Genomic DNA, 15,516 nt, shown 5'->3' with positions numbered 1-15,516 from the left:
TCTTGTATGTACATTTTATTTATTCATGTAAAAACATTCAGGGATACGTTTTCCCAGTTTGTGCATTTTCACAGTTTTAAATATTTGCCAGAATGGGCAACTTTCAAGTATTGTTGTAATAGTCTAAGCTGAACAAAACAACACATTTTGTTTTACTTCTCCAGTGCTGAAAAGCCAGAAAACAAAATGACAAAAATACCCAGTCTGTCATCCTGTTTACTACATTTTGAGTTATTAAAAATAAAATAAAATAAAAAAGAATCACAATTTCTCATTTAAAAGAAAGAGATGAAGCAACATTAAGAATAATGTTCTCTTTTCCCCCTTGGATAAAAAAAAAGGTCAAAACAAAGTCATGAAGCGAGTTGTAAGATGCTTCTGATGCCTCATGGAGATTAAGTTAAAAAACAAAAACAAAGCAAAAGGTAGCAGCCCTCTGAAGAACTAGGAGGATCTGGGTTAAGGAGAGGAGGTGTCTGTTCACTTGGCACAGCCCTTTCAGTGTGGCTACATCTGTAACGTTTCTCTGCAAATGCAAACACACCTTTTACCAAACAATAGTTCAGTGCCAAGAGCTTTTTGAGTTCACAACTCTAAATCTCACTGCATAGTTTTGGCTTCAACCTACATTGGCACTTTTTGCCATCAATAAAAAACAAGTGCTGTTTTTACTGGTCTCTTTAAGGAACACTAAAGGTTTTCAGTGGCGTGAACAGAAAACACTCGCCTTTATCACCCATGACAGGGTGGGACAAAGAGACACTCTCCCATCCAGAAATGCTCCCAAAATGAAATCAGCTAAAGATGCCTGCTTGTGACACTTCCTGCTTACTTGTAAAAAAGCTACGTTTATGGCCTCTAAGCCAGTCCATGTGCAGGCCTGATAAATGAGCTCCCTCTGCCAATGTGACACTGCTGTGGCAATCAGATATCACGCCAGGCCTCCCCCTCTGAACCTCCCCGAGTGTGTTTTATGACAAGGACACATCCTTTCCTGCGCTGTTTGTGAAACAAACGTGACTTGACAACATCGCCAAGATTCCCCTAAACCCCCAGCGGTGAGATTTGAGAAGCCAAAGCGCAGGCATTTCCCGACGTTACATGAAACACGCTTCAGTTGTGAGCCCCGAGCTATGATGTACTGCTGGGTGAGAGGTCTCTGAGTTCAGAACCGCAGCTATCTCGAGCTGTCAAAACAAAAAATAAATTGGGATGACTTGTGACTGAAGCCACTCTTGGCAAAAAATATATATATAAGCCAACACCATTGTCTAAATGGATTCCATTGTTGCAGGATAGCTCCTCATTTTGCCATTTGACCTCACTCCAGCCTGGACCGTGACTCTATCTGGCTCAGCTGACCACAGTTCAGTCCATTTAGGGCTTCAGACAGTGTGTGACTGCAGATCTATTTATGACAGCAGTCCTCAAGCAGCCTCTTACTTTCTTTCTTCACCCTTCAACAAAGTCCTCCGACTTATCATTTTGCTCTCAAGTGTCAGGTTGTGTGAGCTCAGAATGCATTTCATCCTACAACAAGGATGGACTTGATCTGGGAGCCTATTATTGTCTGACTTCCAGTGTGTTACTTTGCAGACATGATGTCTACATGCACTTGGCTATTTGACAGCCAGATCAAACCGCTTATCTCTGGAGTTTTAGCCTTAAACTTGTTTGCATTTTGCAGCTAAAGTGCACCAAAATTACAAAAAAAACTTGTGTTTTCAATTGACAGCAAAAAAAAAATGAGAAAAGAATGAAATATGGGTATATGTTTTAAAGACGGGAGCACAGAAATCACTGAAACACATGCAAACGACTTCTTTGGCTAAAGTGAGACAGGAAGTGAAAATGGAGAGAGGAAAAAAAAAAAAAACTTTTTTTTGAGCCCGTCAAAAAAAAATTTTCTCTGTACGCTCCTAAGAAAAAAAAGAGATTTAATCAGGTTTTTGGGAAGAGCCATTGAGATTTGAGTGAACATAGCTGTTTACCCATTTGTGTGTGCCTGAACTTTAGTTGCTGGAGGTAAAATATACAAAGGACACCTCCCCCTCCTCCTCCTTTCCCAACGTGCAGCACGAGCTACAACTCCAAGCGAATAGAAGTGGGTCATCTATATGCCAAGTGAGCAGTCGGCACAACGAAACCTCACATGCTTCCTGCTCTGCCTGACAGCCTCGACAACTGACGGAAAGAGGAAGCAAGGAGAGGCGAAGGCAGAAGACAGAAAGTGAAAAGATGGAGGACAAGAGTTGTACATGAAGATTGGAAGCGATTGAAATCTAACAAAAGCGAATGTTGTTATTTCAACATAGTTGTGGACAAAGATCCCTACCTTTACTATTTAATTCTCTTTAAACACAAAGGATAAAAAAGGAGGGGAAGGAAGTCAAATGACGCCCTGAGATGGATTGGTGCATGCAATTTTTAATAGCTATTTAACATATAAGAGTGCTCTTTAGTTGATCTTCTTACTGCATTTTTAGTTTGTTGTGCTTAGCACTACTGATGGACGGTGGGACGACTTTTTCTGCAAAAAGAGCCTATCATCTGTTGCATAATTCACTGTTTCCGTACACGGCAGCTTTTTAAGTTAAAATACTATCTGTGAGACTTCTCATTGCAAGCGTTCCATGTCCTAAACCCACACATCAGCACCAACAGTCAGGAACAAATGACCAGATACTGCGTTGCACAGTTTTTGGTTTTTAAGGCTAAAACATCTGGAGTGGAAAGCCGTTTAAACCTAAGGCAGCGTGGATCGAATGTCTTATGCTTTTAAAAAAAAAAGTATGAAAACATGTTCCGCAACTCTTCAAGCCCAAAAATAAAAGCTGCTTTAGTTTTTGAAGTTTTGATCGAGATCTTGGCAAAGGCTAAACCCTACCACGCTCACAATCACTTGGTTCAAAAAAGCCTAAATGAAGAGTTCAAAATGCAGTTTAGCACAGTGAGACCCGACCTATGAAGGAAGAACGGTTACAGCTGATTCCCTCCAGGTTTTTCTTTGAGCCCCCCTTCCCCCACAACAACTGGTCTTTTTTTCAATGCTGGTTTCATTATAAAACTTGAGATATATAAAAAAAAGGAGTAAATATTTGAAAAAGAGAGAGAGCTGGTAATATGCAAGGAATTGGGGGAAAAGGTGATATTGTTCAGGTATCCAAGGCCAGTCTGGTCAGAGGAGCAAGTCAGTATTTGGGTGGGATGACCACAACAGGGTCACCATTCTTTGGCCGCCACATCAGCACCTGTGCATCGTTGGCATTGGGCTTGACCATGGCGTTCGGGGGGATGGGCTCATTCTTGCCTAATATCTGAGGCTGCTCCTGGGCCACAGGTTCCTTCAGGTTAGCCCTGAGGCCCAGGGGCTTCTCTGGATCCACGTGAATGTGAAGACGCATTCTCCAGCGGATGGTCTGCAAGACTAGTGTCTCTGAGGTGGCTTGATTGATGGCCACCAGCCAGGTGGTAAAGCTCTGGTCACGGTGGATACTGCTAAGCTGAGGCACGTTGCTGTCACTGACCGGAACTCCCCAGGTCACGCTGGGGTAGAAATTGTCATTCATACTAACAGTAAACTTGCTGTCCTTCTTGGTGGGGCCCACTACAATGCAGGTCTCTGTCGTGTTGCCGTACCACGGGTAGTTGACTCCATCCGAGTCGCTGATGGCCTGGATCTTGCCATCTCGAAGGTCAGGAAGCTCCCAACTTGACCTGAAAAAGAAAAGATGAGGAGGATTTAATCAGAGTGAAGCTTAAAAGTTTGAAGAAAGCCTAGGAGATTGAGATGAGAATGGTTGCTATTATGTCATAAGTCTTGACTCCACAGCTGCCAATCCTGCAGCTGTGGATGACCTTTCTGCATCAGTTTCATGAGGGAGGAACAGGATGCAGGAGACCAAACGTGACACGAAGGGCCAGTGGGGAGTGATAAAAGTTTGCAGCAACGGGGGCAGATTGGGCCTCAGACTTATTTTTCACCAAATGCTTGGACATCCCAAGACTTTACAAACGCACTTGGAACAGACAGATTGATTCTTCATGTAGTGGACCTCCAAAACAACTCCTGATCTTTGAGATCCAGGTTACACACAGGTCCAATTTAACTTTCTATTGATAACCCTGAAGTCAGTTTACACCGCCCTCTGCAACCTACAGTCAAGCAGCATCTTCCAATGAAAAGTCTATGTAAACTCACAATCTGGACTTTCAAAGTACCAACCGTTTGAAAATTGATCATAACGGAAAAATTAATATTTGCAGTTTGTGTTTGGCTGGAATAATATGACACCAAGTCTTTCATACATCGGAAAAGAGCTGTAAAAGAAAAGGCCTGGAGCAAGGATTGCGAGATTTACATCGACTAGAAACTTCGCACCAAGGCATTTCTAACTGTAGGTGACGAACATGCACTAGTAAACAGTAGCAAAAGAAAAAGAGGAAGAAGCCCCTCCCTGCTCGTCCAGTGTGAACACCATGGGCTAAATGTCGATCAGGTTTAGTACGTTCTTGACCGTGCATCACTTGTACAGTGTGTATGTAGCGTTACAGTTAGAAGTGAACACTTTACGTTGTCTAGGCAACAGATTATGTTACTTTTATGAGGAAAGGAGCATCTTTGATAGGAAGAGTACTATGAAGAAAATCATAAATTTTAAATTTACTACAGTTCTGTTTTTGAACAATATTTGTCTTAGTTTGTCACTAATAGGAAATAAGATATTGGCTACAAGAGTAACACAAGATTTTACTTACTTAATGAAAGAAAGTGATGCAATATCAGACAGGAAAACTGTATTATTCGGTACTATAAGCCAAACGTTGTTCAGATGTTCAATGTACAGCTGCAAAACCACTGAATGTTTGATGTCAATTATGCATTTATTGGTTGACCTCTGATGGGAAGATTGCAGGTTCAGTTCCTGCCTTGGCTACCCATGAGTCAAAGTGTCCTGACACTGAACCCCACATTCCTCCTGGTGGTTATAGGTTAATGCCATTGCTCGGCGGCGGAGTTGTCATCAGTGTGTGAATGTGTGTGTGTGCATCAGTGAATGGGACTGTGCAAAAGTACTTTAAAGCACTCTGGGCCTTAAAGTTATGTAGAGGAGCACTGGATAATGCCATATGCCATTTACCATTGGATATTTTTTAAATAAATTATTAGAATCTATTTATTTTTGACCAAACAAACTTCCATTTTTTATTTCTAAATCTTTTATTTGTGAGCATTATATTATTTTTGATTTAATAACACAGGACAGGAGCAAATAAAACATCTGAAATTGTTAAAATGTTTGTCCCGCTGAGATGAAATACACCATAACGATAAAATACAGAGACAATCACAGCTGGTGTCACGGAACAACTTCAGCAACCTTCAGTTTCATTGATTTTCTCTCTCCAGCGGACAGGGGATTACCTTTCATTCCCTGAAATTGAAGATCAGCAGGACAGTGGAGATAACAGCAGGATCTCTAGCCCCACATGGACTCACACTGGGGATTCTAAATTCACTGGGAGGTGGGCATGACAGACTCTTTTTTTAGCAGCATGTGCACATTTGTTTTCAGAAAGATAATCTAATTTAACTGCAAAATGATTTGTAGAAAGTTTACTTCTGCCCTGATATTGTGGTCTTTTTAACTTGACGGAATGCTCTTAGATGCAAAGTATGGTGATGAGCAGCTTTCGGTTTCTCAGGAAGATCTGGAGTCCACAAGTGCTTAGTTGCAATTTCCTGTCACCTATGCACACTGATCACTAGCTGATCTAGCAGCACGGATCAAAGCTAAAAGCTCTGAAGCAGGTTTTCATCTAAGACAAAATTGACTTAAGCCCCAGCAGAAATCTGTGACAGATGAAATGTCAGAGATCTGGGCCAGATTAAAGCTTCGGTGTTGTACTGGAAATGGTTCATCACAGTTCAGAGGCTGCAAGGCTTATTTCTGGTTTTTACAACTTTGCTGCCAGGTGGGTTTCCATATTGTGGGTGACTTGAGAGACAAAGACACACGACATGCTGAAGACTTCTAAGGGGTTTTTTCTCTGATTTTACAGGTAGTGACACCCGCTCTACTTCAGAGAAAAATCTTTTAACCCTTGTGTTATCCTAGGCACGTTAACATTGGGAGTTGGGTCATCTTGACCCCACTAGACAGTGCGCTGAACCTTTTTTCTTCAACGATTTGTGATCTTCACTGGTGTCCATGGATCACATGAAATCCTCTTCACCTTTATCCACCTTTGTCATGGTAGGGATAACACGTCAATGTAAGGGTGGGGTCATCTAAGATAGCACAAGGGTTAAAAAAAGTGCAACCACAACTCATCAGCATGTTTGTTTCAGAACTGAAGAGGTTAAAAAGTGCAGAGCCCTGGACATGCCATGAAAAAAGAAATCTCTAAAATAGCTATAATATCCACAAATTAACATTTTCTTTGCATTTTGTGCACAAAGAACACTAATTTGGGCACAGAGGTTTGCATTTTGTATTCACAAGTGAGTATTTTGTGTGCATAGGTCAGTATTTTGTGTGCATAGGTTAGCATTTTGTGTGCACAAGTTAGAGAAAGAACCCTCAGCTACGGAGTCCTGGACATGACATTGTGGAAAACAATTGTTCCCTCAAATTAGCAATTTCTTCAAATTGGTATTTTGTGCTCACAAACTGGAAATATAATAGCAATTTGTGGCCATAGAATGCTAATTTGAAGGAACATTTTTTTTAATGTCATGTCCAGGACTCCATAAAAAAGCATCATCATAATAATTAAACAATATTTAAAGCATTCAGTTCATTTTGTGTGCGTGTAGTATTGTGTTTTTGCACATACAGCAGACAGCATTTCAAAACAATTCCATTTCTAATTACCTATACTGGAGTGGAGCCTGAAAGTGCAACTAAAGGAGAAAAAAATCCTCCATAACACCATCCTCAGCTGTTCTGTCCACATGCAGCATGCTGAGCAGCACAGAAATCGCTCAGCTGAAAAGTCCCTGAACAGCCTGATTGACTGTAGCCTTAAAACGGGATAAAAGTGTGAACCCTAAGACATAATACAAAATACGAAAATGCATCAGAAACAGTAAGTTACAGAATTAAATTGAGATTATAGATTTTTCCACGAACCTTTTAAAGGCTGCATTTACAGATTTGCTAATGGGGTTGTGCTGGGGTGGAGGTGTCAGGGAAAGTTCAGTATTTAATCTAAGTCAGGCAGCTCTGGAGCATCCTCTCCTGCGGCGTCTACAGATAACATGCAGTTAAGATCAGCGTGTGTTTGTCCACTGCTTACAGTAGACGAGAAGTTGAGCAAACACGAGAAAGGAAAAGATTGCCCGACATGCTCAGAGGGCCGTTAGCTGCCGCTCATTCCGGATTTCAAAACTGAAACTGGTCCTGTCTGAGCGAGGAACCGCTGGACTAAAATAGCCGTATTGACAAGCGGATGGATCAGGCCTATATTTTCCATCTGTGTTGTAGCCTCACATCACCCAGGTTTTGCTGACACACGCAAGGCTGCACTCTGGATGTGTACTTTATTTCCCTTCATTTTCTTTATTTAACTTTAAAAAAAAATCTTTTTCAAAGCTGTTTGCAGAACAACTGTGTAACCCAGCCTAGTATCACCACGTAGTAGTATTTCCCTATAAGTAACTTTGGTATGATTGGTAGCACAAAAACAGGAACAAGAAACTCTTGCAATCGATTCTGTGAAGTCTTGTGAGAAAACAATTTCTTTTGATGTCTTGTGTTTCTTATTCATGCGTTTTACTTCCCATTTTGCTTGTAACTTCACATGTTTTGATTAAGGTTTTATCTTTTAAAGTGTCTGAAACAAAAGCTCAGTCGAACAAATAACACATTTTGACACATTTTTTAATGAATTATACAAAACAAAATCAAAATTTCTTCATTCTTATTATAACATTTTATAGACAGTAGTTCAGTAAACTCGATCCTTCATTCAGAATTTCTAAAACATTATCACAGCTTACTGCTGAATGCACTTTTGACAGCCATGGTTATTTCAGACTAAGAGTGATGGTCACTGGTGCAGATCTAAAAATGTCTTATTAGTTTAAAGCTCATTGAGAAGAAGAAGCCTGCATACTTACATCCCTTTGTCCCCGTAAGTGTTGAAGAACTCCATGTGGTTACACGCCTGAATCCAGCCAATTGTCCATGTCTCCTTTGCCGGCACAGGCGGCACCAGAACGCGCGCGGTGGCCCGGAAGTGCGGGGTCCTGTAGCGCAAAACCACGCCGGACCCCTCGTCAATGCTGGTGGGGTTAGAGTCGATGGACGCGTTCAGCTCCAGGACGATGATACTCTCTCGGAAACTCTTGGGCTTACACCTGATACTCTGGATGCAGCCCATTGCATTGAACTGCAACCCAATCCACAACAGCGTCCAGAGGTCTGGAGGAGGAGAGGGAAGACGCATGGAAAAACGTCGGAATTAAGTCTCAAAAACAAACATATATGTATCTCTTTGTCAAAAAAGAGGAACTCTGTCTGAAAGATGTTCATATTTGGTGTGGTGAGGACAAGACTTCCGGTGCGTAAAAAGGCACAAGTTCAGTTTAAAACTGCTCAGTGCGCATTTTGGATAAAAATAGTTACATCCTAACATCTGGCACCCATTTAGAAAGAAAGTTAATGAACTAAATAATTAAGAATGCAGATAATGTTACAAAGGGTCAAATTCCCTTCTCTGTCTATTTAACAGTCTCCACAGACACGTGTATTAGACCCATGGCAGCTCATATCCTGTGATGAATATATTTATGTATTTACTATGATAATGCGTGACATACGGCCAACAACTGCGGATTAAACGGCTCGTGCTGCGCAGTTACATGAGCGCGTCCCTATTTTGGGATAATTTAAAAATAACGTGCAAAAGAAGAAGTCTATACCTATGATGATTAGGTGGGTCGTTTCCAATGTTTGCGTGGAAATGATGGTGAAACCCCAGAGCCGGCGATAATTCTGCGATGACTCTGAGATAAATGAGATGATTCCGTTATTCTCCCCGCGTGGCTGCAGCGCAGGGCAGTGTCCCATCCAGAGAGGTCAGAGGTGGTCCAGACGGAGCACCGCAACATCTAAAGGACACGGTCGGGTCAACTTCTGCGCCCATTTCAGCGGACCCATGCTTAAGAACTAAAACATAATCCGAGAGTTAAAAAGAAAACAAACCAAAAAATAAACAAATAAATAAAAGTAAAACGCCTCTTTTTTGGAGGGGTAGGCAGTCACATGTCGACAGCCCTCTCTCTGAGATGCAGCTCAGCCTGAATTCCTGCACAGGCTGTCGGTCCTCCGTTCTCGTCCCATCGCAGCAGTGGCAGGTTCACCCCGCTCCGCATTGGTCTATTTGAGCTGCCTGCAATGTCTTATACAGTCCCTCGTGACGTCACTTCCACTCTAGCCTACATGCATAGTGGGAAATGTAGTCGCTGTGAATATTTTTTTCTCTTTATGACTGGAAAACTAAGAAGCCCTGGGCATGAATTGAAAAAAGTAATAGTTCCTTCAATTTACTACTTCAGAATTTCAGAAATCAGAAATTCTTTTGTATCTTGTGGGCACAAATGAGTATTTTGTGCTCACAGATTAGCATTTTGTGCTCACCATTGTGTTTGCATGAGTTAGTACTATTTTGTGGGCAAAAATGAGCTCTATGTGCGCACAATTAGTGTTTTGTGGAAACACATTAGCAATTGTTTTGAACTTTCTGTACAGGAACTTGTATTTTGTGGCCATAAGGTAGCGCTTTCTTCGCATTTTCTTTGCACAAAAATACTAATTTGTGTGCAAAAAAAACAATTTATGACCTCAAAACATACTCAAAATACTACTTTGTGTCCACAAAGTTCTAATTTGGGAGACCAAATTACTAAAAAGTGCTAATTTCAAACATAAGATGCTAATTTGTGAACACAAAATAGGCCTAATTTATGCCCTCAAAATGCAAATTTGGGTGCACAAATGTTTAATTTATGTCCACATAATGCTGATAAATGCCAATTTGTGGTCACAAAATACAAATTAGTTACTGCGAATTATTACTTTGAGGGAACAATTTATTAATTTCTGTCTTTGAATGTCATGATCACAATGTGTGCAGACTTTTGCCAACCAAACGCGAATTTGTGATAGCTTACATCTGTTATGTTTATAGCTTTTGTCTTTTGTCACGCGTTTTTAATAAATCATTTGGGACTTATAGCCTAATGTGCATATGTATTCAGCAGGTAAAGCAGGCCAAATGAGAGCATTCATAAAAAAAACGCCACAGACGACAAAATCTGATAGTTTACATATTCAATTATTTGATTTTCTTAGGATTTGAGTCTTTTTTTTTTTAAATCTAAGCTGTTGATTTTTGTTGTAAATCGTAAATGTTTGCACAACTGCATGTGTTACTGTTCGAAAATCTTTCTTATTTTTTGTTTTTGTTTTTTCAATAGGGATGCAGGAGTGTGGTCTGTCTGTTTAAGGACCTTGGAGAACTCCGCTCCACAGCAGGGCGCGCCTCTGGAATCTGAATCGCACTTGCGCGCAAGATACGTCAAATTCGGCCGGAAGCAACCTGCTCTCCTGTTGTTACGGAGCTGTTTTTGTCTCATCTTTTGTTAATGGAATTAGCCTCTCCTGGTTTTTGTTTACCCTTAAGCCAATTTTCTTGTTTTTTGTTTTCTTTGTAAGCGATACGCTTGCGGGTATAGGATGAGGTATGCGCATTGTTACTCCATAGGTGAGGAGATCCATGGATTGTTTACCACATGCAGTCGAGCATCTGTGTTGTTGCTGCGCTCGCACTGTGAGTCACAGAGGTGTTGTTTTATGCTCATGTTGCAGATCGGGCTCCTCATCATTGGCTGGACGCAAATGCAACCCAATCCAGCGTGTGCGCGAGGTCTAAACAGCATGGACACTGCGCATTCCGGAGCCTCTAAATATATCTAATATTAAGGCCAGGAGACACATGAGGGGGGGTTCTGGTTTATTCTGGGACATTTCACTGTCAGGACGCGCCACTTGAATTATCTCAGAGATTGCGATTAAAATTGGAGAGCTTTTTTTTAAAAAAAAAAAACAGTAAGAAAGAAATGCCATCGCCTTTCAATGTGAGATCCAGAGTCCGGGAGAGAAACGGTGTCCTGAATCGACCCGAGTTCATATCCCTCAACCAGCAACCAAGCGGCTCCACCGAGAGCCGCCGCGGCTCCAGACGCTCCGCTCCCACCATCATCATGAAGCCCCAAAGCAGCCAACAGAGCGAAGAACCTACCGACAGCGGCAGCAGGGATCGGAGGGAGTCCACCAAACTGCCGGAGGAAGACTGCATGCTGCTCAACCCTTCCTTCAAGGGAATAGCCATGAACTCCCTCCTCGCCATTGACATCTGCCTGTCCAAGCGCATGGGGGTGTGCGCCTACACGTCGTCCTCCTGGGGAGGCTGTCGCTCCATGGTCGCTCTGCTGGCTCTTACGGGGCACGGAATCACGTGGATCATTGGCACTATCGTGTGTCTCACACGGAGCAACACTCTGGCTGGACAAGAGGTCCTGGTGAACCTGCTGCTGGGTAAATGCAACCACTGACCTGTGCACCAAACCGCACAATGCATCACTTCTAAAATCAGACACTTAAAAATAGTAGGTGCTGACAAATGAACACCTTTAAAAATAAGTTTTGAAAAGGAGAAGGGGGTCTGAATAATACTGCTGTCTTAAAAGCATTAATATCCCATGAAGCTAAAAGACCATCACATTCAGATCATTGCAAAGTTTAAATCAATACTAATTCTCAAACTCAATGATTTGTTTGAAGTACATTTAAAACCAGGAAATAACAGTTTTTGATAAAGACATTTCAAGAAAACGCCATCTCACCACAATTTGGAATCTTTAAATGAAACAAAATGCAAGTTGAACATTATGTTGGCTCCACATCTGATAGAAAGCAGAGAAATAAAAGCTTAAAGACAATGAAAGCTGTGCTTTTTAACATGTTCTTGTGTCATTTTTCTGATGATGGAAGACATGTTTAAAGAAAATTGAGCTTAACCTTGTATTTATGAGTATTCAAATAATTGTAAATCAGGAGCAGACGATAAAATGTAGTTTGAAAGTGATTGTATTTATTATGTTGAAAATACGCCACGAGCTCCCTGCTCCGCTCCATTCTGATGCATCAACTTGTAGATGACTAGATCCATATATGTTATCGTTTTTCCTCATCCGAGCTGGCATCTGGATCAAAACTGTACAACTGGATAGTTCCAATATTGCTCCGCCTTGTTGTTTCCCCGCTAATGTTTGTTTGGCATTGTGAGAGGCTGTAGTCTTAACAGGGGAGTGTGGACAGAGAGCTCTCAGTAAGAGGGATGGAAATGCTCTGCGCCAATAGCTCCTCCCACTGGCGCTCTGCAGAAGCGATGTCCTAGAAAACAACACAGTTTTTATGTCATAAATATGGCATAATCATAAGTAGAAGACCACTTTTAAAAGAACACTGAAAATAAATCAGAAGATGATTGGAGTGGAACTTTAAATTATTGTAAACTGGTTTTCAAACAGATTGATTTGTAAAACAAACATGCAGCAGAACTGTAAAATTAATAAATTGTAGACGTTCATAGATGTGCAAGTAAAAAAACCCAAAAACAAATTTAGACTAATTTCAATAAAATGCACCCATCTACAGCAAAACCAATGAACATAAATGCTACAATTAAAAGTGTTAAACACGATCAAGTAATTAAGTGAAAACATGCTATTAATAATCAATGCATAATGACAAAGTGCAAAGCTTATATATATTACTTTGCACGTGACTCCATAAAAGGTGCAAAACAAGGCAGCAAGTAAACATCAAATAAAAAAAGAGTCTATAAAATGCACGCATTAACAGATTTTCTTTTAGTACTTGCAACAAACAACACTGCCATAACGCTTGCATAAAATTCAGAACATGTCTATGATTATAATAAGTGGGTGAACGTTTTTGTCTACGACAAGTAATACAATGAGCTCTGATGATAAAAGTTTTCACATTATCAAAAAAAAGAAGATTTAAGCTAATAACACATTTTTATTTGAGATGTAAGGTTAGCCTTTGACTTATAGATGATCCTGAATTGCTTGCACTCTTTTGAACCCTTCTCTACTTCATTTGTGTGATAGCCCTGATCCTTGACGTCATGACGGTGGCTGGAGTCCAAAGTCTCGTGAAGCGAAGAGGACCCTGGGAGATGTCGCCGGGCTTCCTGGACTGTGTTGCCATGGACAAGTACTCATTCCCTGCTGCCCATGCCAGTCGGGCAGCCATGGTCTCCAAGTTCCTGTTGTCCCACCTGGTTCTGGCTGTGCCTCTACGAATCCTGCTGGTGCTGTGGGCCTTCCTGGTGGGCATGTCTCGGGTGCTGCTGGGAAAACACCACCTGACAGATATGGTGTGCGGCTTTGCATTGGGAATGCTGCACTTCAGCCTGATGGAGACAGTGTGGCTCTCGTCAAACACCTGTCAGACTATTATTTCCATCAGCACACTGAGCTGGAGCCCTTTTTTTTGAGCTTTTGATGCAAGGCTTTGCCCTGCTTATTTGATACTTTGGCCTTGTAGTTGGTCTTGTGAAGTTATTTTCACAAGAGGCAGAAGATTTTACTGCAGGGTGTGAACAAATACTAACGTTTGACCTGCATGCTATGTCCCTGAAAGACAGCTTTGAGACACCCATCATCTGCTGCTTAGTCTCACTTAAATAGGAAGTTTGGAAGGTGTCGTTTTTGAAAAGTGTAGAATCATTGAAATGTGGTTGAATCAAACTCTGTAGCATCTTTCTTTCTATTTTCCTTCTCTTTTACTTTGCATAATACTGAGACCAAGGGAGAGCTTAAAACACAGTTTGGTGTTGTACTAAAAAAATGGATGGTGTTTTCAAGTGTAGACAGTTGTGTTGATAGTCTAAATCTTTCCAACTTGCATGCCAATTTTCTTCCTATTTTTCCCAATTGATTTATGTATGGCCTCAAACATAGAATCGCTGGACATTTTCAAAAAATTAATGGGCAACTAAAACTCAATGCATTAGTTGGTTCATCGATTCTGCTTTAGTAATGCTAGAATACATTACTTTTTTGGCAGAACTATCAAAAATTGCTAATCTCATCAATTAAAAAAGCTTCAACAAACCCTTGCTAAACACCTAAAGTGCGTAATAGATTTTGTGACACCAAATAATCTGATTTGGCCATCAGTTTGACATAAACATGCATCAATTTTATATTCTGTTTAAAATCAGTAAAGAAACTTTCCTTTTATTGAAAAAACAAAACTTTAAGGCTATTTTGGAATAGTTAAATATTGTTTATATGATGTTTATGGGTCTTTATTTTCTATACTATAAGTTGTATGTATAAAATGTGTTGTCATTGTCTTGCTTTATGTCAATAAAAAAAATCTGTTGGACAAGTAGAAAATAATTTTTTACTTTTTTTATTGTATTTGTACTGTCAATAGATTATTTTTAAAAAATCCAGTAAAATTTTATATATTGTTTTACTTCAAGACAGCTGGTCTCTGTTTTTGTGAAAAAAGTAAATACAGTAGTATTGAAAAAAAGTCAAAAAAAGTGTGGCTTGTTAAAGCTGCAGAAGGATGATGCACCCTAAGAATGCTTGATTTAATTTTATTACATTCTTTAAAAAAAACAGGAACAATTTTTGTGTGTTTTTACAGTAAAACACTTTGGTTCAAAATTTACTTTTTCTCCAAAATGATACTCAAGCAGTTACATGAAGTCACTTCATTTTGAAATTTGCAGCATTCATTTTTTTCACTTTTCAGAAAGTTCTGACTGAAAACCCACCACTGATGCATCACGTTGGAGAAACTGAAACATCTTTCATAAATTTCCTTTACCAACCATATTTTCTTTTATTGTGTGTTTTTTTCAGAAATCAAAACATGTTCCAAAAAAAGCATATAAAACTGACGAGTCTGGATTAAAAATAATATTTGAAGTCAGATGCAGTCCCATGACAAAATTGTGTAACAGGAAGATCTTTTTTTTTCCTCACTGCCATAAAGATTAAAAAAGCTGCAGCACTTTAGGATGTATAATTCAAGCAATGCTCGGATGATTACATGGCCAGCTGCTTTGTGGTTTCTCATTTTGTCACACATATTTGGTTAACTAAAGAACTCTACACAAGAAGTAATTTCATATTTAAAAAAAAGTTCAAGAAGGACATTTTAAGTGGACCTGCAGCCGTAAATTGACTTTACTTTAGTAAATTGGGTCACTAAAACAATCCTTATGGTCAAAATCCTAAAGGTGAAAAAAGTCTACATTCCTACTAGTCATTTTTTAAAATTAAACTTTACTTATATGGTGAAAATAACAAAAATTTGGTGTTGTTGCAAATGATTTGAATGTTCCTCTGAAATCAAGGCTTCCACTACTGCATAGCTTGTTCCCAAAATATGTCAG

General features: G+C 40.1%; 2 protein-coding genes across 3 annotated transcripts; one reads left to right on the top strand and one right to left on the bottom strand.

Moving 5' to 3' along the window:
- On the bottom strand, positions 1-9,435 carry LOC101155701 (protein FAM78A). The gene is made up of 3 exons (XM_004074740.3): positions 8,930-9,435; positions 8,126-8,429; positions 1-3,717 (listed from the first exon to the last, which is right to left on the bottom strand). Exons 1-3 carry the CDS (start codon positions 9,075-9,077, stop codon positions 3,192-3,194), a joined length of 978 nt encoding a protein of 325 aa, XP_004074788.2. The 5' UTR covers positions 9,078-9,435; the 3' UTR covers positions 1-3,191.
- Positions 9,436-10,088: 653 nt separating this feature from the next.
- plpp7 (phospholipid phosphatase 7 (inactive)) lies at positions 10,089-14,503 on the top strand. Of its 2 annotated transcripts, none has more exons than XM_011481721.3 (3): positions 10,089-10,750; positions 10,878-11,606; positions 13,208-14,503. In XM_011481721.3, the coding sequence occupies exons 2-3, from the start codon at positions 11,129-11,131 to the stop codon at positions 13,594-13,596; spliced, it is 867 nt and encodes a 288-aa protein (XP_011480023.1). In that variant the 5' UTR covers positions 10,089-10,750; positions 10,878-11,128; the 3' UTR covers positions 13,597-14,503. The 2 variants fall into 2 exon arrangements, with proteins under 2 accessions (XP_011480023.1, XP_004074924.1); XM_004074876.4 differs by having other exon boundaries at positions 10,089-10,773.
- The last annotated feature ends 1,013 nt before the right edge of the window (positions 14,504-15,516 follow it).

Source organism: Oryzias latipes, chromosome 12 (genome assembly GCF_002234675.1).
Source record: "Oryzias latipes chromosome 12, ASM223467v1".
In the NCBI taxonomy this organism is placed as follows: Eukaryota; Metazoa; Chordata; class Actinopteri; order Beloniformes; family Adrianichthyidae; genus Oryzias; species Oryzias latipes.
Note: the sequence above shows the minus strand (reverse complement) of the source record. Positions and strands in the feature narration are given on the sequence as shown.

Coding starts and splice junctions, on each gene's coding strand:
- LOC101155701 (XM_004074740.3), bottom strand. CDS start 9,077: ATGGGACACTGCCCTGCGCTGCAGCCACGCGGGGAGAATAACGGAATC. Junction 8,430..8,929: donor GACCCACCTAATCATCATAG/GTATAGACTTCT, acceptor CTCCTCCTCCAG/ACCTCTGGACGCTGTTGTGG. Junction 3,718..8,125: donor ACTTACGGGGACAAAGGGAT/GTAAGTATGCAG, acceptor TTTCTTTTTCAG/GTCAAGTTGGGAGCTTCCTG.
- plpp7 (XM_011481721.3), top strand. CDS start 11,129: ATGCCATCGCCTTTCAATGTGAGATCCAGAGTCCGGGAGAGAAACGGT. Junction 11,607..13,207: donor CCTGGTGAACCTGCTGCTGG/GTAAATGCAACC, acceptor TTTGTGTGATAG/CCCTGATCCTTGACGTCATG.